General features: G+C 53.9%; 2 protein-coding genes and 1 long non-coding RNA gene across 3 annotated transcripts in view; 2 read left to right on the top strand and 1 right to left on the bottom strand.

Moving 5' to 3' along the window:
* The window catches only part of LOC110473037 (BTB/POZ domain-containing protein KCTD20), a 14,304-nt gene extending 12,358 nt beyond the window's left edge, over positions 1 to 1,946 (top strand). Inside the window, exon 6 of the mRNA XM_077789016.1 lies at positions 1,777 to 1,946. Within this exon, the coding sequence (XP_077645142.1) occupies positions 1,777 to 1,946 (170 nt within the window). The remainder of the gene's footprint in view (positions 1 to 1,776) is intronic.
* A 2,504-nt stretch (positions 1,947 to 4,450) lies between these two features.
* On the top strand, positions 4,451 to 8,914 carry LOC110473045 (uncharacterized). Its single transcript, XR_002465805.3, has 2 exons — positions 4,451 to 4,853; positions 7,090 to 8,914. It is a non-coding gene; the product is annotated as an uncharacterized LOC110473045 (long non-coding RNA).
* MTCH1 (mitochondrial carrier 1) lies at positions 8,866 to 20,898 on the bottom strand. Its single transcript, XM_021535283.3, has 12 exons — positions 20,737 to 20,898; positions 19,298 to 19,382; positions 17,860 to 17,966; positions 17,394 to 17,471; positions 17,035 to 17,092; positions 16,239 to 16,290; positions 15,427 to 15,486; positions 12,322 to 12,415; positions 11,916 to 11,963; positions 11,655 to 11,722; positions 10,897 to 10,972; positions 8,866 to 10,493 (listed from the first exon to the last, which is right to left on the bottom strand). The coding sequence occupies exons 1-12, from the start codon at positions 20,896 to 20,898 to the stop codon at positions 10,419 to 10,421; spliced, it is 963 nt and encodes a 320-aa protein (XP_021390958.1). The 3' UTR covers positions 8,866 to 10,418.
* Positions 20,899 to 22,000: the final 1,102 nt, after the last annotated feature.

The following is a 22,000-nucleotide window of genomic DNA, read 5'->3' on the forward strand; positions in this document are numbered from 1 at the left end:
GGTCACCTCCTGCGTCCTCCCAAACCTCACCTTCCACAGCAGCCAATTATCCCCAAAGTTAAACAGTAGCTATGAGCAACCCAATATAAAAAAACAGTACCATGGGAAAAATCTAGAGAGAAATCAGGAGCTGAGAGTGGTGGCAGAGAGAGAAAAGCACCGCAGGGAAAAAAAGAAATGGTATTGATTCTTCTGAGGCCCAGCTGTGGGGTGGTACAGAGGGTGAATCCGATCTGGCTGTGCTTGGACACTGTGCTCCCCATGGAGCCTGCCAGTGTCAGCTCTCCTTGGATGGGTCCTACAAGGATCTCATGAAACTTGTACCCCCAAATCCCTTGGAACAATTAGTGGAAAGGCTGAGGGTGGAGCCCACAGGAGTCAAATTAATCTCATTGCCTTTTACCCCTTCTTTCCCCACCAGAAGTGGTTCCGGGAGTGGTGAAGCTGCTTACATGGATGGTCCAGCATGGGGGAACCTTTTCCCCTCAGGTCTGGCCTGTGGAGACACAGAGCTCAACATTTTCTGCAGCTGTAAATCAGGCAGTTCTCACCAGTATAAATTTTGCTGTGAGTTGTAGGGGATTACAGAAAAAAAAAAAAAAAAGAAAAAAAAAAAAAAAAAAAAGAGGAAAAAGAGAAAAGGAAATCACAATTCAAACTCTGCCTTGGCCAAACTTGGTCCTTTTAAGGAAAGGAAATTACCCAGAGCCACCCTCGAAAAACCTGGGGGTCTGATCCTGCTGTGAGGAATGTCTGTGCAAATCCAGAGTGGCTCTGCTGCCTGCTGGGGGTTACAGCAGCTGAACAAGGCTCCAGCCTCAGAGCAAAGCTCCTGGTCTCCTGCCAGGAGATGGAGCAGAGCTCACACCAGAGCAGCCTGAGAGCAAACTGGGGATTCAGAGGCAATAAACAGCAGAAAGATCTGACTCCCCCTTTCAAGAATTCACCCTTTCTGCTGAGCCATGTTCTGGAAGCACAAGCCCTGTTTTGCTGTGAGCTGTGGAATAAAACAGCTGTGTCCCTTGGCTGGATGGCTCTTCCAGGGGTGCCAGATGTTTTGCTTAGGACACGTCAGAAGAGCCTTGCTTGAGTTCAGACTTTTTTTCCTCTCAGGCTGCTTGCAGGAGATTCAGTGGGTTTTGGGGTTTTTTAGTATTTTTTTCTCCACCAGATTTTCACAGGAAAGCAAATAGGGATTGGGAGCAAATTGGGAAAGGTCTGGTTTCACCCCAGCCACTCTTTGTATAAATAATCCGCAAGGGAAAAGCTGGAATGATGAGTAAAACACTTGTGCTGCCTCTTCATTGGAATTAAGGGTCTGGATGTAATGCACTGTGTCCACGCACTCTGCTGAAGAGACCATCCTGGCACATTTTGAGGGTCAGACCCCACAAGTGCCTGACTGCTCCCAGCTCCCCCAGTGTGGGAATTTCAGCTGGCAAAGCAGCCATGGGGTGTTGTGGGAACAGCACAACAAGCAAGGTCCAGGACTGGACCCCAGCGTCCCAGCCACCAAAGCAGGGTGCCCGAGGCCACAGAGCTCCCTGTGGGGTCAGGAAGGTGTGAAATGCCCAGGACACCATCTCTGGGAGGCTGTCACCATCCTGGTGGGCAAGGCAGTTTTGGGAATGTCCCCAGAGCAAGGCTGATACAGCCAGTGCAGGCTGGGTCACAGAGGCAGAGAAGGGCCGGAGCATTTGGGTGCTTTGTGGCCAGTTTGAAGGTTTTACTGTAGGGCCATGCGTCCTCACTGAAAAAGGGGTTTTTTTTTCTCAGTGAAAGGAGGAGGAGCGAGGAGGCTGGGCAGCAGGGAAGAGGAGGAAAAATTTGTTGAAGGAGGAGGGGTGGCTTTCATGGCTCCGAGCGCCTGCGGAGTGCACGGCAGCCGGGAAGGAGGACCCTGCCCTGCAAACAAGCTGCTTTTGTTGTGTCCCAGCCAGGCCTAAATTAAATTTGACAGAAAGAGGGCATATTCCCCCACGCTGGGGCAAGCCCTGGGCTCGGGTAGGGCCGGGCCACCCTGCGGAGCCTGGGTCGTGCCAAACCTCGCCCCGGTGTGAGGCGTGAACCTGCACGAGGCCGGAGGAGCCGCACGGCCCGGGAACATCCCGAGCCTTTGCTGGGCTTCCTCCAGGAGCACCCAGGAACATCCCGAGCCTTTGCTGGGCTTCCTCCAGGAGCACCCGGGAACATCCCAAGCCTTTGCAGAGCTTCCTCCAGGAGCACCCAGGAATATCCCGAGCCTTTGCTGGGCTTCCTCCAGGAGCACCCAGGAATATCCCGAGCCTTTGCTGGGCTTCCTCCAGGAGCACCCAGGAATATCCCGAGCCTTTGCTGGGCTTCCTCCAGGAGCACCCTGGAACATCCCAAGCCTTCTCTGGGCTTCCTCCAGCAGCAGCCAGCCCGGCCCCGAGGCCGCCGTGGCTCCAGGAAAAGCTGCCTCTGGAGTGCCCTGTCCCGCCCCGCTGCCGGGCATCTCCCAGCCCTGCGCCCGCCCGGGCACGCCGTGCCAGCGTGGGGAACCAGCCAGCTTCTAAACAGTTAATGCTGACAAAACCGGGCAGCTTGAGTTCCCTCCTTCCCAGACCGCTCCTGGTGGAACTCACACCCTTCAAATGAAATGAAATAAAATTATCTTCCTGCTCTGACCTCACCCTGGTGTCCTCCCCGCTGTCCTCTCGTCCTCCCTGTCCGTGCATCCGCTCTCGCCGTGCCCCCACCCTGCGCTGGCGCTGCCGGGAGTGCCCGTGCCCAGCGTCTCCCACCACGTTTGCTCCGGCTGCCATGTTGAATTGCAAATCCGACATGATTCGACACATTCTCCCCCATCGGTGGTGCCCGGTGGGGAACTAAAGAGGCACCCGGGCGACAACACCCAGCTCCGGGTGACGTCCCGGGTGGTGGGGCGAGGGCAGGGAGAGAAATCCCTGTCCAGTTCTGCTCCGGATGCTGCACGTAGGGACCTGCCTATCTGCTACACATCCCTCTCTAGGAGACCGATTAAAGTCGGGTGTTTTAGCACCAAGGGCCAGAGGACTCGGCGGGAAGGGATTTCAGGGAGAAGGCAGGTTACAGCAACAACAAAGCAACGGAGCAACTGGAGGAACAAAACATTATTGCAAATCAAAGGCAAAAAAACCCCAACCACACGGACAAAAAAAAAAAAAAAACCCAAAAAAAAACCAACCAAAATTAAGAGTGAGGTTCGATTTCGTACCAAGGCAGCAAGAGAGACGCACCGTGGAAGAGAGTGGTTTTGTTGTTGAGTAGTGCTGGATTTAGCTCCGCTTATCCGGACAATCATCAGGGAAGGATCCTTTTCCGAGAAAGGCCAGTTTGAGTGAGACAGCTTTTTTTTTTTCCCTTCTCTCGCTCGCTCTCTCCCCTTTCCTTCTCCTCGCAGCTCAATGCCAAGAAATGGGCGGTGCCTGGATGCCAGGCTCCATCCGAACGAGACACCCAAGGCCAACGGAGGCTGGCACAAAGGCAAGCTGGCAGGAATTCCTGCACTGGGAGCCGCGCGCCTGCGGGACGAGCCCGCCACCTCCCAAAAAATCAACCTCCGACACCACCCGCTCCGGAAAGTTGCCCCATCAGGCTCCAAAATGCCCCATGAGGCTCAAGCACATGGTGAAAAAAAAGGACAAGGGGAGGGAAAAAACCCCCAAGACCCCTCTTTGCATCGATGCAGGTTAAACAAAAGGCCTGGGGAGGTGGATTATTTTTTTCCGCCCTCCCCATGCTCCTTTTCCCGCCTTCCCATCCCTCTCCTCCCTCCTCTGGTCCTCCATCGTTGTCTCCCTCGCACGCCGCCCCGGCGTCCAGGCAGAAATGAGCCCTTGGCTCCCTCCTTCCTGGTTTTAGCACGACAGGAGGTGGCGGGTCCTTGAATAGGAACACATACACCCAACGCGAGAGGGACTCGATGGGGGCAGAAAAAAAAAGAGGGCAAAAAATATATATATACACATACAAACAACAACCCACCCGCCATGGAGAGCGGTTGGGAGCAGTTGCTGCCCAGGGTGGCAGATTGGGGGTGGTTTGGGTGCCAGGGGGTATTTTTGGCCTTATTTTGTTGCTGCCCGAGCACCTGGGTCGTGCCGATTGTAAAAGGGAGTCACAGCGGGTTGGGGAAGGGAGCAGAGGGGGGGCAGCTGGGGTTGGTAGCACTGCTGGGGAGATGCCAAAAAACCAAAACAAAACACGTTTTCATTTTGTCTGCACCAGCCTGGGCGCAGGCGAGCGCGGGAGAGAGGGAGGGAGAGGGAGGCGCACGCCAACAGAAAGCCGCCGTGCTCAGACGCGGGCCTGCGGCCACGTCCCTCCACAGCCGCCCCAGCAGCCGTTCCCGCTCCCTCGTCCCCCTCTCCCTGCCCACCCGGCTTCGCCTGCCAAGTCCGAGTTGGCACGGCTCCCCCGGCTGCGCCGAACAAAGCCGTCACCCATCCCCGAGCCGGCGCTGACAGTAAGCAAAGTGACAGGCGCATCTTCCGCATGTTAATCCAAACGGCAAGAAGGCGAGCGAGCGGCAGAGGCCCCCCCGTGCCATGCACACACACCCCCCCTGCCACCGAGCCGCCCACCCCACCCTTGGCACCCGACAGCCCCAGTGGCCTCGTGCAGGGATGGCGAGGCCCCCACCGGCGGGAGCACCGAAGGCTCCTCGTCGGCGAGGCTTAAATCGAGCCGAAGCCCCGCTCGGCGGGCAAACGAGGCCACTCGGCATCTGCTGTACCTGTTCCCGCTGCCTTCATCTCGCCTTGGAACCGTGACAAGAGCGCACTCGCCTCTGGTGGGCTCTCAAAGCCGCGGGTCTGTAACCCTTTGCAGGAAGTTGGCACCGATCCCAGGTAGGACTTTACTCCCCGGCTCTCGCTCTCTCCCCCCACCTCCGCCTCCTGCTCCCTCCCCTCCGCTCCCCCACCCATCCTGTCCCTTGGGCCCCTCTTGCGTCCCCCAAAACACCACCCGGCCCCCGTTCCCCCTGCGCTGCTCACCCGCCTCGTTGGCCGGGGGTAGCACGGGGGGCAGCCCACGGCTGCTGGGCGCCCACCGAGCCCTCGTGCCCACCGCCCTTGCACACATACCCTGGAAGGATGACCTGGGCAAGACAGAGAACAACAACTTCCTGCTCCGGCTCCCTAAAACGCCTGTTTCCACGCAGGGGTTAGGCAGCGCGGCGAGACGGGGGGAGCTGGGAGGAGGTTTGGGGGTTTGTCGTCATTGAACCAGGCTTTTTTTCTTTTCCTCTTTTTTTTTTTTTTTTTTTTTGGCTTTTTTCTTCTTTTTTCCCCTTTTTTAAGTCTTTTTTCTATTTTTTCCTGCCTTTTTCCCTTTTTTTTTTAATGCTTTTTTTTTTTTTTTTTTGAAACATATATTTTTGCCCTGCAGTCCAAACCCAACACGAAGGGAAAGGAGGGGAAGAGAAATCAAATGGGAAAAGAATAGCTCCAAGTCGGCAGGACAATGCACGGGAAACGGGGAGATTAGCGTAGCTCTCAAAATCCATCACGCCCGCCCCGTTTCTGAACCGTTCGCCCCCGCGCCTCGTCTTTTTTAATTCTCCCAGCTCCTGAATTATTCCAGTCCACGAGCGGGAGGAGAGCGCACAGTCCGGAGTCCCTCAGAGCTGCCAAGAGCATTGCAACAGGAAAGAAAGGAAGCAGGAGAGGGAGAGCCAGGCAGAGCCCTCACAATCGAGCAGCGAGAAGAGCAAGGAAAAATTAACATCCAATTAGTGCCGTGTTTAACGAGGGAGACAGAGGCGGCTGTTGTTTTATTGCCCTGTTCTTTTCAGGCGCATCTGACAGGCAGCAGGGAAGGCACCCCTGCTCCGAGTGACGTAATCATATTTTATTTTTTAATTATTTCCCCCCCCCTCCCCCGTCTTTCCTCCCCTAAGTTTCGCACAGACGATCTCGGCAACTCGGCCAGGGAAATTTGGGACTTTCTTGCATTCAAGCCACCGGTTCCCCCCTCCACCTCCAGCCTCCCCCCGTCCACCGACAGCAACCCCGGAAAAACAACAGCGCCAACCCACCCCAAAGTCTTTGTTCTTCCAAAAACAAAAGCAAAAAAGGACGAAAGGAAAAAAAAATCAGCGTTGGGATGAGAGCTGGAGGGAGCCTGGAGGTTCCTCCGCGTGCGCGTCCGTGCGGTGTCGGTCCCTCTCCCGTCCCTCTCCCCAGCCGCTCGCTCGCCTTGTAAAACTTTGCTGCATGTGACGCTGCTCCGGCCTCCTCTGGCAGCCTGACAAGAGCCGCCCGGCCGCAGAGCGCAGGCGGCTTCCCGGGGAGCAGCTCCATCGCGAGGGATGGGAGCGTTCACAGGTCTGCAGCGAGGGTCAGCGCCTCGAGCCAGGGCCGCAGCCGCAGCCATGCCCACCCTCGCCACGCCAGCCCGGCCTGGGGTCACGGCGGGGGGAGAGGGGCTGAGTTTGAAGCTGGGGAGACTTTGCCCCTCCTGTTTCTCCCCTGGGATGGGGGGTCCAGCACGGTGTAAGTGCTGAGGCAGGTGTGCAGGGGTCACGGTGGCTGCAGGGAAAGGAGTCTGACCTTGTGCTGACCTTGTGCTGCCACCTCTTCCCCAAAAGACCCAGATCCCCTCAGGGTGGGATGAAATACCACCAGCACTGCCCAGGAGGGAACACAGCATCTTAGATTAGGGGGATTTCAGGGAGTTTACCCTAAAAGGCCTACAGCAGGCAAGCAGGAGCATGGAAAGCAGCTTCCCCACATCCTTCCCATCCTCTTACCAGCCGTGTCACTGTCAGCGTGGCAGTCAGGCCGCTGTGCCGAGCTTTGCTCCCGTGATCTTTGTGGCCTCTTCTTGTTTCCAGATGGGATTTCCCTTATCCAGGTGGGAATCCATGAGGCTCTGGATCCTGCATTTCAAGTGGAGGCCATCCCAGGGGATGGATGGCTGTGTGAAGACAGGGACAGGTCCAGAGCCACCGCACTGCTGCTGCCTGGGTCCAGTCCAAGTCCCCACCCTGAGCATTTCCAGGCACCAACCGGCCCCACCACCCCGGCAGCAGAATCTCCTCTGTGAGGGTTATTATTTTTTTCTTTTTTTTTTTCTTTTAAGGAATTATTTGCCTACGTGGAGCTCAGCGCTGCAGGAGAACAGAGCAAACAGCCTTATCGAGGGCAGCTGTGCCACAGGGCACTTCCTCATGCGTGGCTGCAAGATGGGGCCCTCCATGGCTGAGGGGGAGGGTTGGCAGCCCCTGGCCTTCCACTGACCAGACACCAGGGAGACACCAGGCACCATCCAGGCATCGGGAGAGCTCTCTGGGATGCTTCCCTCCCAGCTCCATGGCAGGAGAGTGGCATGGCCAGGAGGGGGTTTGGACTGAATTGGACGGTCTTCAGCAGAACGGCTCTGCAGGGGAGAGGAGAGGATGGAGCATTGGCTCTGAGCTCAGCTGCACTTCCCTGGGCACAAAGGCTCATCTTGCTGCTTTCCAGATCCTGCCAGACTCGAGCATCCATGCCCAGCGGAGACAGAGCAGCCTTGACCTGAGATTCCCTCTCCTGGCTGCTGTCGCTGCCTCCCTTCTCCCCCGGGCAGCTGGGAGCAGATGAGGCCAAAGTCCCGGCAATCTCAGCTCTCCACTGGAGGCTGATAAACGGCACGGGCACAGAACAGCAGCGATCCCCACTCAGCCTGGCTTTGTGCAGGAGAGTCAATATTTAAACCAGAGTTTGTTTCCTGGGCAGACAGGGGAGCACCAGTGGGAGAAACCCCTAACTCCATCCCAGGAGCCAGACCCAAACCTCCTCCTCCACCCCTTCATTTATTCTCCCGACCACATGTTCCACCCTGGATCCCCTCTCCTGTGGGAATGGGGCCCCATCCCCTTCAGCTGGGATACCTGAGCACCAGCTGCAGGGTCAGGCACAGACTAATAGGTAGCAATTTAAAGCAGAGGGATGCCCAAGCAGGGTTTGGGTTGTCTCCTTGCCTGCTCCCGGTGCAGAGATTTATCCTGGTGGTGGGGCCCCTCAAATGAAGAATGGGACAAGAAGAATCAGGAGGTGAGAAAATATTCAATCATCCTAAGAATGGCAGCCCCTTGCTTCAAAGTAAGGCAGTGCACTGAAAGCTTTGAAACCTGGTTTTCATTTAAATTGAGCAAAAATTACAGTCAACTGTTGGGTTTTCAGCCAAGTCTGTGGGCCCTGATGAACTGGGCAGAAATTACTGGCAGGATGCATACACTGGTGCAGCTTTAGGTAAATCCCTTAGGTAAATTCCTGAAAGGACAGGAAATAGCACTTTTCCCTGCAGTGGCTGCAGGCAGGCCGTGCAGAGGCTGCAAGAAGTTTGACAGGCAATGGAGCAGCAGAAGATGGCTTTAATTTGGAGGGCAAAGGTACTTGTTCCTGAGCAGGTGCTGTGTGACCTGGAAGGTGCAATGCCCTGTGTTGCAGCAGGTCATAAAACAAGTTGATTGAAGGCCAGTAGGGAAGGATGGAGCTGTGAGGGAAGATGGAATGGCTGGGCCCACCTCACAAGTCTGAGAGCAGCAAAGGGTCTCCATCACCCCTTCCAGAAGATGTCAGGGTCAATTTTAACTCCAAAAACCTAATTCCACATATATTATTTCAAGCACCCAAGCCCTCTGTTGCCTCACTCCAGGTGCACCCACTGCAGTTTGCTCAGCCTAAATATGCCCACCTTCCATGGAGGTGAGGAAAATCAGAGGGAATCTGAGTTTTAAACATCTGGTTTAGCCCCTGATTTGGAGAAAGGACCAAAGGAAGTGCCTGTCTTAAACTGAAACCTTCCCTGAGGGAGCACATTATGCAGGGGAAAAAAAATCACCAAAAAAACCCAAAAAAACAAACCACCCAATAGTTGTTTTATAACTGTATTTTGGAGCATAATTAAATCCTCTTTGAAATAATCTCTGGTGTTAGAGAACAGGTCCATGCATTATTTAACTGTAACACAAATGGGATTGAGGGAGGACAGACAGGACCAACTTCACGACACTGAAGGGAGCTGGGTGGGGGCTGCCAGCCCCAGCACGCACCACCACTGCCCTGCAAGCCCTGCCTGGGGGTGTGCATCGACCCTGCCTGCTGGAGAAAAAAAACCCCTGTGATGGCAGGTCCCCAGAGGACCAGGATGAGATGTAACCCCAGCTGCTGCTGCTGCAGCACATGGGAACCTGCTCAAGAAATGCTAAACCTCTTCCCAGGGAGTGCAGCATCACCTCTGTGCAAAAGACTGCTTCGTGGGGAACTGAAACGGGAAATCTGCCTGGCTGCCATCACAGCACAGACTGGTGCAAAGAAATTCTTATTTGGGGAGCTGAGCATCAATCCTGCCCTGGTGCCACTGGTGAGCTCTGCTACACATAGAGCCAGCCATACTCCACTGAACACCAGCCTTTGGCCAGCTCAAGGTGTATCCCTTCATTGCAGATAGCCCTGGACAGGCTGCAGGCTGCCCCAGATGAAGGAGAGGCCTTTGTGTGCAGCTCTCAGATCCCAGCAGCTCCGTTTCCATCAGTGACAGGAGCAGGAGCCCAGCAGGGCTCGTGGTGCTGCTGGCTGGGAGATACCCCTTGGTGCAGCCAGGACAGTCCAACCCAGCACCTGCCTCCCCCAGAGTGTGCAGGCTGCCTGCCCAGCCCACAGCTCTGCTGGGTGTATCCTAAACACAGTCCATTCCACGACTGAAATCCTGCCCAAAGCAGCACCACTGGCAGCACAGGTCCCTTCCCAAGGGCTCTCTCCATGTCCACATCCCATTGCTGCCCTGAGCTGGGCTGGACCTGCTCTTTGGGACTCTTCTGTTCTTTGCAGTAGGACTCAGCTTCCCTTCCCTGTTTTGATCCTATAATTTCCTTTTCCTGCCCATGGGAGGTGGGATGCTCCTGGGTGTTCAGGTACCCTCAAACCTTAAATATGGTTGCCAGGTTGATCTTGCCCAGGATGAGCTACCTGCCAGGCAAAGGAGCTCTCTCCAGAAAGGCTGAGGCAGGAGGCTGTCACCTGGCATAACCTTCCCAGGGAGGTGACCTTGAATCTCCTGCTGCTTTTCAGCTCAGGCAGAACAAAGCAGTCTTTTGTCCCTGCAGCTCATGGCTGGCTCCTTTAGTACCTGGGCATTTTCTGGATTCCTGGACTTCCCCAACAACTCCAGAGCTACAGCCTGGACCAAAGAGACAAAGGCTTTCTGCTCTCTCTGCGACACATCCAGTCGAGACAGCCATGAGGATGGAGCTTTGGTCCAGCTGGAGCATGAGCCAGATGTCCAGAAGTCTGTTCCTGGCCTTGCTGGAGAGGAGGTGTCAGTTGTGGCACCATGGACTTTGGATCAGAAAATAGAAATATACAGATACCGAAACAAGCTTGGGGTTTCTTGAGGAGTCCACGTTGATGAGCTGTCCCTGCCGAGGCTCAGTCGATGGGGAAGGAGGCGGCTGGGACGGGCGCCCTGCGGAACAGCAGGCTGGAGCCACGGAACAGCTGCCCCTGAGGAGGAGAGCCCGGGGTCAGGGCAGCCTGAGACCTGCCCAGGGAACTGCAGCTGTCTTAGCAGGGCCCGACTCCATGGCCAAGGCAGGGCTGCAAAGCCTGGGCACCCTGGGCTGCTCTGCAGGACAAAGTGAGGTTCCAGCACCCACGGAGCATTTCCCGCAGGGGTGACAGATGCAGAGGGGAACAGACTCTGCTGTGTGCAATGCACGGGATAAAAGCTCGGGGTGTGCAATGGGCAGAGCAGCACTGCCACGCTGGTACCAGTGCCAGAACTGGAGGGGTAGGATCAGGCTACAGAGCAAGGCAAGGATGCAGCACAGGCACTTTTGGGGAATGCTGGAGATTTGGGAAAGGAGCAGAGGGAGCCCAAAGCCGTGTGTGTGCCCTGCTCCCTCACCTGAGCACTGAGGTACCTCCAGCAGTGGATCCAGGATGCAAAGGCGGGAGCGTAGGGAGGGAGGCCGGCACGCAACCTGCACGGCAACAGGGAACAGCTGAGCTGGATGTGTCACCTTAGCCACACAGGTAACAAAAGAGCAGCAGGAAGTGTGAATGAGGACACGGGGACAGTGTCTGCACCGGGCTGGCGGCCAAGTGACAGCTCGTTATTTACAATGCAGCAGATCTGTAATTTAATTACCCCTGGAGTGCACAAACAAGGAGCATTGCCTGGAGACTTTGAGAGTCCAGGACTGTATCTACACCTTCAAAAGCAGCAGATACTGAGAAAGCACGCCATCAAACTTGGATCCCGCTCTCATGAGCAAAAATGCAGATTTGCAGCAGTGCAATTGGGAAGGCAGGCTTGGTCCTGCTCCTGTCTGCTCCCATCGCTGCAGTAAGAACTCTGCTTCCCTCGTGCTGCTCCCTGGAGCCAGCACTGTCCTTTTGATCCCTGTGCCTCCAGCTCAGCTCAGATCGGACCACACCACCACAACTCTCCCGATTTCTCACCACCTGAGCTTTTCTGCTGCTCGTGTCTGTGCCCTCTGATCTAAAATTATAAGCAACCTGGGACAGGAAATGAGCCAGCTCTTCGAGGTGCCACAGAGTTTACGGGGCTGTAGGAAAGCTTTACGGTCGTTAGCAGCCCATTCAGACAAGGGGCTGCAAGAAAGGAAGGGAAAGCTTTAGATCTCAGTGTGAAGGACATACCCACAGTTGTTCACTGCCATGAGATCTCCCACGAGAAGAAACGGGTAGGTCAGCATGCTCACAGCGATCTGAAAGCACAGAAAACCAGCAGCCTCTCTAACGCTCCCCATGTCAAAAACGCTATTTCCAGCTTTTGCATGTTAGCAGAGTTATCCTTGGATAAGGGATGTTGAGTACAGACCAGCCTTAGTCCCCAGAGCACGAGCTCTCAGCCCAGAGATGGCAGGAGGAGGGGGAAGGACAGGGCAGCTGCCTACATACCCCCATCACGAACTTGGTGTAGCTCCGGATCACCGATGCCTGGCTGAACTGCAGAGAGAAACCAAAGGGGTTGTGGAGCAAGGGGATGACACCAGGCTGGCACTGTCATTACGTGACACTTCCTGTGCCTGAGGTGAAGGGCAAGGGGCAGGGAACGATGCAGAAAGCAAGGGAGAGCAGCTGCATTCCAGCTGAGAGTCTGGGAAGGCATTTGGGGAACTGTGATCCCCCAGGGTGCAGGAACAGCACAGCTCTGAGCAGACACAGCCCCTCCAGCTCTCTCATAGGGATGTCCCCAAAGCCTGGGGTCTGTATTAAATCAGCCCCTGCTCCCAGTTACTCTTTCCCACTGCAGGTGCTTGGTCCAGACCCCAAGCCCTCCCTCAGGAGCCCTCCCTCCACTCACGTTGTCATCCACAGCGTAGGTGTTGATGAAGTGAGCCAGGAGGTTGCAGCACCAGAGGAAGATGACATCCCCCAGGATGTGAGGGACTAACCCACTGCAAGGGCAAAAAGAGGGGTGTGAGGTGCAGGAGGGTCCCAGTGTCAACTCCTGAGATGCCCAGCCCTTCTTCCCTCTACCAGCTCAGAGGAACTCCACACCCCCAAAATGAAATTTTTACTTTGGGAGGAACTGAAAAGAGAGATTTCAGCTCTTTCAGCCTTCAAACTTGGTACTACAGGTACTGCTCTGGCTGAAATTTTTTTGGGATCTGTTTTTTGGGCATGACTCAATTCCCCTTGTTCTATCCCAAATCCCTTCATAGCCCAACTCTTGCTGAGAAACCCAAGTGAGACACAGATTAAGTGATTTCCATTTCTGAAGATGCTCTTTTGGATGCAGAATCAGAAGTTCATTTCTTTGTGGAATCTCCCTTCTTTAAGAAATCAAAATGAGAGGGGCTGTTCCTGCACAACCTGCTCCACTGAGAAGTGGGAGTAGCTGAGGGAACACTTCTTTTTCCCAGTCCCTGCTGCCCCCAGGAGCACAGTTCTTTGGTTAATGCCTCCCACTGACACACTAGAGCTCCCAGCAGCACCAGCACTGCCAGCTTTTGCAGATAATAGCACTAAAACTTTAACGAAATATTCCAGAGGGTTTCTCCAGTTTGTTGGTGCTGCAGTGCAGGGTTTCCTGCTTTTGCAGGGGTTGTTCCAGTGCAAAAGGATCCAGTCAAGAGCCACACAAGTGTTTGCTGAGCTGGAAAGAGCCACCTCCAGGCACATTAATCTGAGTTTTTTATTTCTTCCCAAACACGACGTTGCCTCCTCAGACCAATGGACCAGTTTGTTTCCTGCTGTGGTTGCTGCAGCAGCAGAGCAGCAACTGGGGCTGGTTTTGGAAACAAGCTGTGCATTGTTAAGGCCCCAGCAGCCCTGGGGATGCAGCTGAGATCTCAGGGGCCAGGCACAGCAGAAACCTTCAACAGAAGATTCACTGGCTTCAAAGATGTCATACATGAGAGCAGCAGACAGGACAAAGAAATCAAAGCTCTCTGGCCCCAAAGAGATGTTCTGCTTTGTGTTTGGCTTTAAGCCTTTGTAAAAAACATTCTTTTTCTAACTCTAAGTTAAGTCTGAAGCTCCTGCTGCAGATACAACAGAACCTAATAAAGTCCAGAAGCAAAGGGCTGGGCCAGGGCAGCCCCATAAGGAAAACCTCACCCAACTGTTGATAGGGAATCAGACTGTTTATTCCAATTCCAATAAGGATCCCATCCCTTCCTCCCCTCCAAAGCAATGACAGCTGCTGTCTGAGCTGGATGACTGGAAACCAGGAGTCTGAGAGCTGCAGAAAGGAACTAAAAAAAGCCAACAAGCCAAAGACATCAGGCCTGAAAACCCCTCCTGAAATTCCAGTGCTGCCTTTACACAGCTTTACTACTGTTGACATAAAAAAGTGAGTGCTGCAATTCTTACACCTGAGATGTCCAAGATCTGAATTGGGAATATTTTTAGAAGATGAGGAAAAGCTGGAATAGCAGCAGGCAGAGGAGGAAGCCTCAATGATGTACAGTAATGTGACCCAACAGCAGAAACCCCAGTGCAAGGGACCTGGGACAAGCCAACCCTGAGCTGACCATGCCCAGCAGCTTTGGAGCTCAGGGAACACCTTCCTGGGCTGGCAGGAGCCTGCTGCAGATGTGAGGGGAAGGGAGATAAATGCATCCTTGAAAAGTCTTTATCTCTAGATAGGCACACACCCAGAGAGTGTGTGCCACTGTTACTGCTGGGGGTGGTTATAAGGCCATGAGAAACAAGTGCACTGCCATGATTTTAGGCAGTGGATGTGCTGGGATTGCACCAGGGCTGAGAGGAGAAAACCAACAGTTTGGTCCTTCAGATGCAGTTTGTGCTCCCCTCAAAGCAGTGGGATTTCCTAACAGGATTACAGAGCATGTAGAACTTCAGAGCCCTCCTGAGACAATTTGGGTTGTGTTAAAGCCTTTCCTGAGAACCATTAAGTTTCATTAGGCTACCAGCAGTGTTCTATGTGGATGGAAGGGAATGTGGTGGCTTCTTTCAGATCACTTCCCTGGGAGGTGGAGGGCTGTGAGCAGCCTGCTCCAGCCATCCCTCACTCACAGGGACCATCCCAGAGGATCCTGTATTTAGTGGAGCAGATTTGGAGCTGCACAGCTCAGCTGAGAAACTGTGGGCTGCCAAAAGAAGAAGCAGTGACACTCAAGGGATGGGGTCTCTGCAGATCTCTGGCCATTTCCCCTTGGGGAAGGACAGGGTGGGACCCCCTGTGATTGCCTCCCTCTTCCTGATGCATTCAGATTTCATCTAGAGGTCCATATTTTGTGACTGCAGAGCCAAAGACATCCTGAAAACCCCTACTGAAATTCCACTTTATTATTGACATAATAAAGTGTATTATCTCCTCACCATGAGCAGAGACAGCAGGTGGTTTTGCTTTTATAAAGATGTGAAAAAGAAAGGCAGGAAGCATTAATTAAGGGTTCAAGCAAAAACGTGTCCACTAAACTTCCACTTCAGTGATGCACCAATTTGCCATGCTCTGTAAGCAGCTGGAAACACCTTTCAGCTCCTCCTGGTCCAGGCACCACCACACTCCAAGCACACAGGTAAAGCTGCCCATTACAAGCAACCACGGTGCTCTGCAGAGGAATATGATGCTTATCCAGGCCCTGACTTTCATTTCAACAAGGGAACTTATTGTTACACTTGATCTTGGTGCCTGTTGCACAAACAAATGCTTTAAATGGCCCTTCACTGAAACACCTAGGGAAAAAGAAAGATAAGAAAAAATACAGCTTCCTCCGGGCTCTGAAGGTCTGATTGAAGATAAGATCTGGGGCAAACTTAATGGTCAAACTGGAGTGCTGTTAAAAGCATAGATTTAATCGTGGGAGTGATGTGGGATTCCCTTGGTCAGACAAGGTTTCAGCTCAGTGTGACTCCTGCTCGGGTTGGCAGAGCTGCTGAGAGAGCCATCAGTGTCTTCAGGCTATGAGAGAAAGTATTTAAACAGCAACTCACGTACACAAAGAATCCCAGGATCCCTTCTTCCTTAAATATCCTGCCAATGGCACTGAACACACCGCTGCCAAGAAAGGAAAAGAGCTGTGAGTGTGCAGAGTTGTTCCACCTCTGCCCTGTGCAGCTTCACACGCATCCTGCAGCCCCCAGCCATGGCAGTGCCTCCCCAGCCATTACTCCAGCAGAAGGCAGCTTATTCTGCTTATTCTCCTCAGACCAGGTAGGTTTGAGGGAAGGAAGGCCATGTCTGTACTCTGAAAGCACCCAACCTGCACACAACTGCTCAATCTGAAGGTACAAGAGCTCTGGGGATTTGTGAGTGGCTACAGATGTTGTGCGATATGGTTTGATTTGGCTGATTCTAAGCCCAAGAATCCTGTCCTGCCTTTGAGAACTTGAGCTGGCTGTTGTGGACTGGCTGCAATCCTGTCTAGCATGCCTCCATGCTGCTCCACAGGCACTTTTGCCCTGCAGAGAGGCAGCTGGTACTGCAAAAGGCTTGGAAAAATTCTACAGACTAAGCAGGGCTGCAGCAAAGCTTTGTGTTATCCCTGCTGCCTTTCCTTTCCATTAATAGTCAAAGGAAAAAGGGAGACTCACTGTGTGGTCAGCAAGGGGTGATCCAGCCCCAAACCCCCAAGGGCACAAGGTGGAACAGAGGCACATCAGGGACAGAGCCCAGTTTTCCCACATCCCTTCAAGCCCCACCATCTAAGCACAGCTCAGATTCCTTTTTCAGTCCCTCAAGCCTCCTGGACAACCTATTTGCCATGGCATGGGAGCACACAGGAGACCCCAGACCCTGCAGCCACTCACCTGTATTTGACTTCCCGGCCTACGAACTGGACCATGCAGCGCATGGAGATCACTGGGAGGAAAGAAACACAGGGCTGATAGACAAACAAATCCAGTTTGGGTTGTAATGGATGGGAAGGAAAATGAAACATGACCCTTCTGCTCTCCCTCAACTCACAGCATCTCCAGCTCCTCTCAGTGGTCATCGGCACTGCAAGACTCATTAGAGACTGGGGCCTTTCCTGAGCCTGTAAGTGGTGGGAAGGATTTCAGAGGATCACAGAGAGGTTTGGGCTGGAAGGGACCTGCTAGATCATCTTTTTCCAAACCCCCTGGCATGGGCAGGAACACATTCCACTGTCCCAGGTTGTTCCAAGCCCTGTCCAGCCTGGCCTTGGACACTTCCAGGGATGGGGCAGCCACAGCTGCTCTGGGTACCCTGTGCCAGGGCCTCTCCACCCTCACAGAGAAGGATTTCTTCCCAATATCCTATCTAACCCAGCTCTCTGACAGTGGGAAGCCATTCCCTGTGTCCTGTCTCTCCATAACCTGGTTCAAAGTCCCTCTCCAGCTCTCTTGGAGCCCCTTTAGGCTCTGGAAGGCTACTACTGGCCCTAACCCCAATGGAATCTCTAGGACAAGGTCCTGGATGAGTGGAAAGAGAGAAACACATTGCTCAGTGGTGTCAGTGGCTGAAGGCAAAGCCCAGCATCAGCCTCATGTGACAGAGAAGTATCATAAGAATCATCCCCCTGAGTAAGCAGGGTTTGGGTGATGCCCAGTCTGGAGGGGGCTGCAGCCAGGGGACAGGACTCACCGTGCAGCGGGTGTGAGACAAACCGGGACACACACTGCATCATCATCTCATGGGACGTCTGGGGAGGGAGGAGAAAACACCTGTGAGAAAAACTGTGCTGCTCCTCCTGCACAGCCCAGGCTCTTTCCCTCAGTGTGGGAAAACACATTTCGGGTCCCTCTTTAGAGATGTGTTCTTGTGATAAACTTCTACTCCTGTGATTTAGTTCATGGATGGACACAGAACAGCCACTAAACTGACAAACAAATCTACACACTTCTCACCACAAACTTCTCACCCCAGTTTCTCTCCAAGTAATTTCACCCAAGTCCCCAGGGATTTCCCCAGCCACTGATTAATGCACAATATCCACTTCTCACCTCTCTGACCACTTTCCTAAGTGAAGTTTTCATATCATCCTTGTTAGACACGTGCTCCATGTCTTCCAGTGGAAAAGCCTGAGTGGAGAGGGAAGCAACACAGTCAGAACTGATGAAGATGCTGACCCACAATGTCTGAGGACAGGGGGAAACCATGAAAAGCCATGCTCTAGATACAAGGACAAGACAAACAGGCAAGAAGGAACACAAGAGTAGAAAGGATGGAAAGTAAAATACAAGAACAGAGGAGTCACAAAACTGCTGACAGAGTATACAAGGCACAGGGATGCCAAATCAAATTAAAATGGTTTATAAATCTATCAAAAAAATGCTTTGAGGATAAGGGCACTGGAGGACTATTCCCTTAGGAGATGGAGAGGGATGGTGCATCAGTCCTCCTGTGCAGCCCTTGCTGCAGTAGCACTGACCCTGCAGGTGATTAATGGAGAGAGAAGCTGACCTTTACCTTCTTCACACTCCCCCTGGTGATGGTTGATAAAGTGCTTGAGATGAGGCGAGGAGTCAGGCCACGGAAGAGGCCTCTTTTCCCATCCACTTCCACAATGTGCCTGGCTGGATGGGACAACACCAGGCTGCTGTCAGTGGGGAAGGGGACCATGCAAGGAGAGCACCCCAAAACAGCCCCAGGGTTCAGCTGAAACCATACGAGGCTCAGCTCGGTACGGCAGCCACTCCACGGCCCCACAGTGATTTATTGTCACAGTCCTAAAGAAACTTCTTACTGGGGGACAAGAATTCTTACTGTCATCTGCCTAATCTGGAAGGACAGCTACAATATTTTGGGCTATTTTGGGCTATTTTGGGCTATTTTGTCTTTTGATGGTTTTGCTCACCTGAAAGGGCTCCAAAGCAGTTTGGACTGAACCAGGCAGGGGGGGATCATCCCATGTGCTCTGTGCTGTCACCTCCTCCTCCACCCCAGCAAGGTTTGACTCAGGGTTCATACGGATCTCACAAACCCATGTTCAGTTCCTGCCCCACCACCTTCTCCCAGGCAAACTTCCTCAGGTCTTCAGTTGCAAAAAAAGCCCAGAGATCCCATTTCTCCTACATACAATAAGGTGGGATAGAACCCACTATGTGCTCTTGACCCCTGTCCTGTGCTGTCCACGCAAAGCCAGGTGGGCTCTGCACCTCCCCACCACCCAACACTTCCCATCTCTTTGGAACTTGTATCTTCCAAAGGGCAGCACTGGAGCATTTCCAGCCCTGGGTGTCCCAGGATGGGCTTCCAGTGCTCTCATCCTGCTCCTGTGCTGGTTCCATCCCATGGATACCATTGGCTGATTTTGGGATTGGACCAAGTCAGCTGTCAGGACAGTGCATTCCCTTTCCCCATGGGAAACCTGCTGTGACAGCAGGTCACAAAGTATTCACCCACCTCTCCTGCTGCTGCACCCACAAAAACAGGAAAACACTTTTTTTTTTTTTTCCTTCTAAACATATTAGCTGCCCTTTTCTTGGTATTTTTGTCCCTTTACAGCTCCATCTACAACACAAATGAGCAGAGCAGGGGGCAGGTTATTCCAGGGCTGTTTTGGAGCAGAAGGAAAGTATTTTGCAACCTCCAAAACACAAAAAATCCTTCTGCAACAAGCCTACACCACCTAAAACCTCCCAAACCCCTCCACCACGGTGCAAACCCAGAGCAAAGTGTCACAGGAACACGATGCAGCACCAACACCCCCCTGTCTCCAGCAACAGGTACATGAATCTGACAGCCTTACAAGCAGTTGTGGTGGTTTATGCCTCACTGCAGCCTCGGAATGATCCCAAGGGGAGGTGGGAGTGCTGCTGGGGGTCAGCTCAGCCTGCCTGGCAGCTCCCAGCCCTGATTCCATGAGGGCAGGACCTCGTGCTGGCAGGGAGGGACAGTCACTCACCGTAGGTGAAGAAGCCGGGCAGGTACAGGACCTTCCTTCCCAATACATTTCTTCCAATGGTTGGAGGTAGTGGCTCATGCCCAACCTGAGAGAGAAACCTCGTGAGCAGGTCTCTGTTCTGGCGTTCTCAAAGTCCCTGGGATGAACAGAATTGATCCCAGCATCCCCCTATCACTCTCAGGCACTCATTTCCCCATTTTATGGGGTCCCTAGGTTACAGAGGGTCCTCCACTCTCCCATTTTAGGGGGTCTCTGTTACTGACTGGGTCTTGGGGTTTCCTATCCCTTCTTATATGGAAGACTCCATGGTAGAGGATTAATTTTATAGGGGTTTCCATATTACTGGGTGTCCCCATTCCCAGGAGGGGTCCCAGCACCCCACTACAAAGGAGCCCCCACTGTATGGGGGGCCTCACCCCTCCATTATATGGCGTCCTCTAGTCCCTGTATAGGGTGCCCCTGTTGTAGAAGGCATCCTCACCCTCCTATTATAGAGAACCTGATTTTTGTATAGGGTCCACCAGTGTACAGGGGATCCCATTCCCTTGGGGCACTCCATTACCCAGATGTCCCTCGTTCTGGAATTGCTCAGGGGGTCCCATTCTAATGGGGGGGCTGCATGTACAGTGACCCCCAGGGCATGGAGGCCTCCACAGGGGCACGAACCAGGAATCCACTTGCACCCCACTGGGGTCCCAATCCCCCATCACACACAGGGACCCCACCCCGTTACCTATGGGGGTCCCCCATTCTACAGGTGCCCCCCATTCTACAGCTGCCCCCATTGCACAGGGGTTCCCACTGTTAATGTGGGGGGCTGTCCATACTGTACATATAACCCTATAACATGGGGGTTTCCATAGGGACACCCCATTACATATGGGGATCCCCCATTCTATAGCTGCCCCCATTGCACAGGGGGTCCCACTGTAACGGCGAGGGCTGTCCATATATAACATAACATGTACATATAACCCTATAACATGGAGGTTTCCACAGGGACACCCCGTTACATATGGGGGTCCCCCATTCTACAGGTGCCCCCCATTCTATAGCTGCCCCCATTGCACAGGGGGTCCCACTGTAAGGGCGAGTGCTGTCCATATATAACATAACATGTACATATAACCCTATAACATGGGGGTTTCCACAGGGACACTGCAGGAATCCACCTCCTCCCGTTCCACCGGGGTCCCGATTCTCCACCCCGTTACACACAGACACACTGAGACCCCCCTTCCACAGGCGCCCCCATCGCGCAGGGGGCCCCGTCACACGGGAAGGGCTGTACACACAGCGACCCCCAGCGCACGGAGGCCTCCATGGGCGCATTAACGGGACATCCTCCCGTTAATCCCGTTCTCCTGGAGCCGCCACCCCCGTCACTCACGGGACTCCCACCCCACCGTCCGCCTCCCCGCTCCCACCGCCGAGCGGACCTGCACGAGCAGCTTGACGTAGAGCAGGGGGTGGCTGGCGGCGGCGAGCCCCGCGCCCAGCAGCACGAACAGGCCCTCGGCGCCCTCAGGCCCCGCCGCGTCCGCCGCGCCCCCGCCAGGCGGCGACAGCGGCCCCGGGGGCAGCGCCGCCACGGCCGCCATGGCTCGCGCGTCACGCGCCGCGCGCCGGCCGCACCACCGCGGCGCGGGCGGGGGGAACCGCGCCGGGAGGAACCATTGCGGCGCGGGCCGGGGGGAACCATTGCGGGGAGGGCCGGGGGGAACCATTGCGGCGCGGGCCGGGGGGAACCATTGCGGGGCGGGGGAGGGGGGGGGCCCGCCTGAGGGGCGGCGATGGCGGGAGAGGGGCGGGAGAGGCCGCGGAAAGCGGAGAGGGATTTTAGGGATTTTAGGGATTTGTGGAGTTGGGTTTTAGTGCCTGACCGGGTTTGTGGGCACACGGTAGAGGGGTTTGGGGAAAGGGGAGAGAGAAAAGAGGATACGAGTTGAGGATAGGGGAGGGGAGGGACGGGAGGAAATGGAAATGGAAATGGAAATGGAAATGGAAATGGAAATGGAGGAAAGGAAAGGAAAGGAAAGGAAAGGAAAGGAAAGGAAAGGAAAGGAAAGGAAAGGAAAGGAAAGGAAAGGAAAGGAAAGGAAAGGAAAGGAAAGGAAAGGAAAGGAAAGGAAAGGGAAAGGAAAGGAGGAAAGGATTATAAATGAAAATTTGTCTAGCCAAATTAATATGAAAAAATAAAATATTTATTTTGCAATCAAATTCTATCTAGCCAGCCACAAGGAAAGAACAGAGCCGAGCCCGGGGTCGGCCCTGGGTGTGCCACAAGGAGTCAGCCTCAGCAGAGGTTTTTCCCCGTGCCCACACACCTCCATCCTGGCACAAGAGGTTTTTATAGGGAAAATTCCGCCTGAGGCCAAGATTTCAGTAATCAGTCTTTTCTTCTATTCAGAGTCGATATGTTAATAAGATTCTCTTTTTTTGGAGATGAGGGAGAACAATTCAGTGTCTGGAGTTGTTGAATCCCTTGATGAAATTTTCGGGAATGCTGCATTCACATGGATCTGCCTGAGGATTTCCATGAGATCCATCTCGGGTCGTTCAGGCCATGATCAGCACCTGGGGTTCCCGTATCTCCCCAGCCATGGCCCATCTCATCTCCTGGGGAGCCGCACCTTCTTACTTGTACATCAGTTTCTAATCTACACCCAGTCTCCCTGGGAGGGTGGCGGGGAAATCCTAATA

The sequence above is a fragment of the Lonchura striata genome, chromosome 30 (genome assembly GCF_046129695.1).
Source record: "Lonchura striata isolate bLonStr1 chromosome 30, bLonStr1.mat, whole genome shotgun sequence".
Taxonomy (NCBI): domain Eukaryota; kingdom Metazoa; phylum Chordata; class Aves; order Passeriformes; family Estrildidae; genus Lonchura; species Lonchura striata.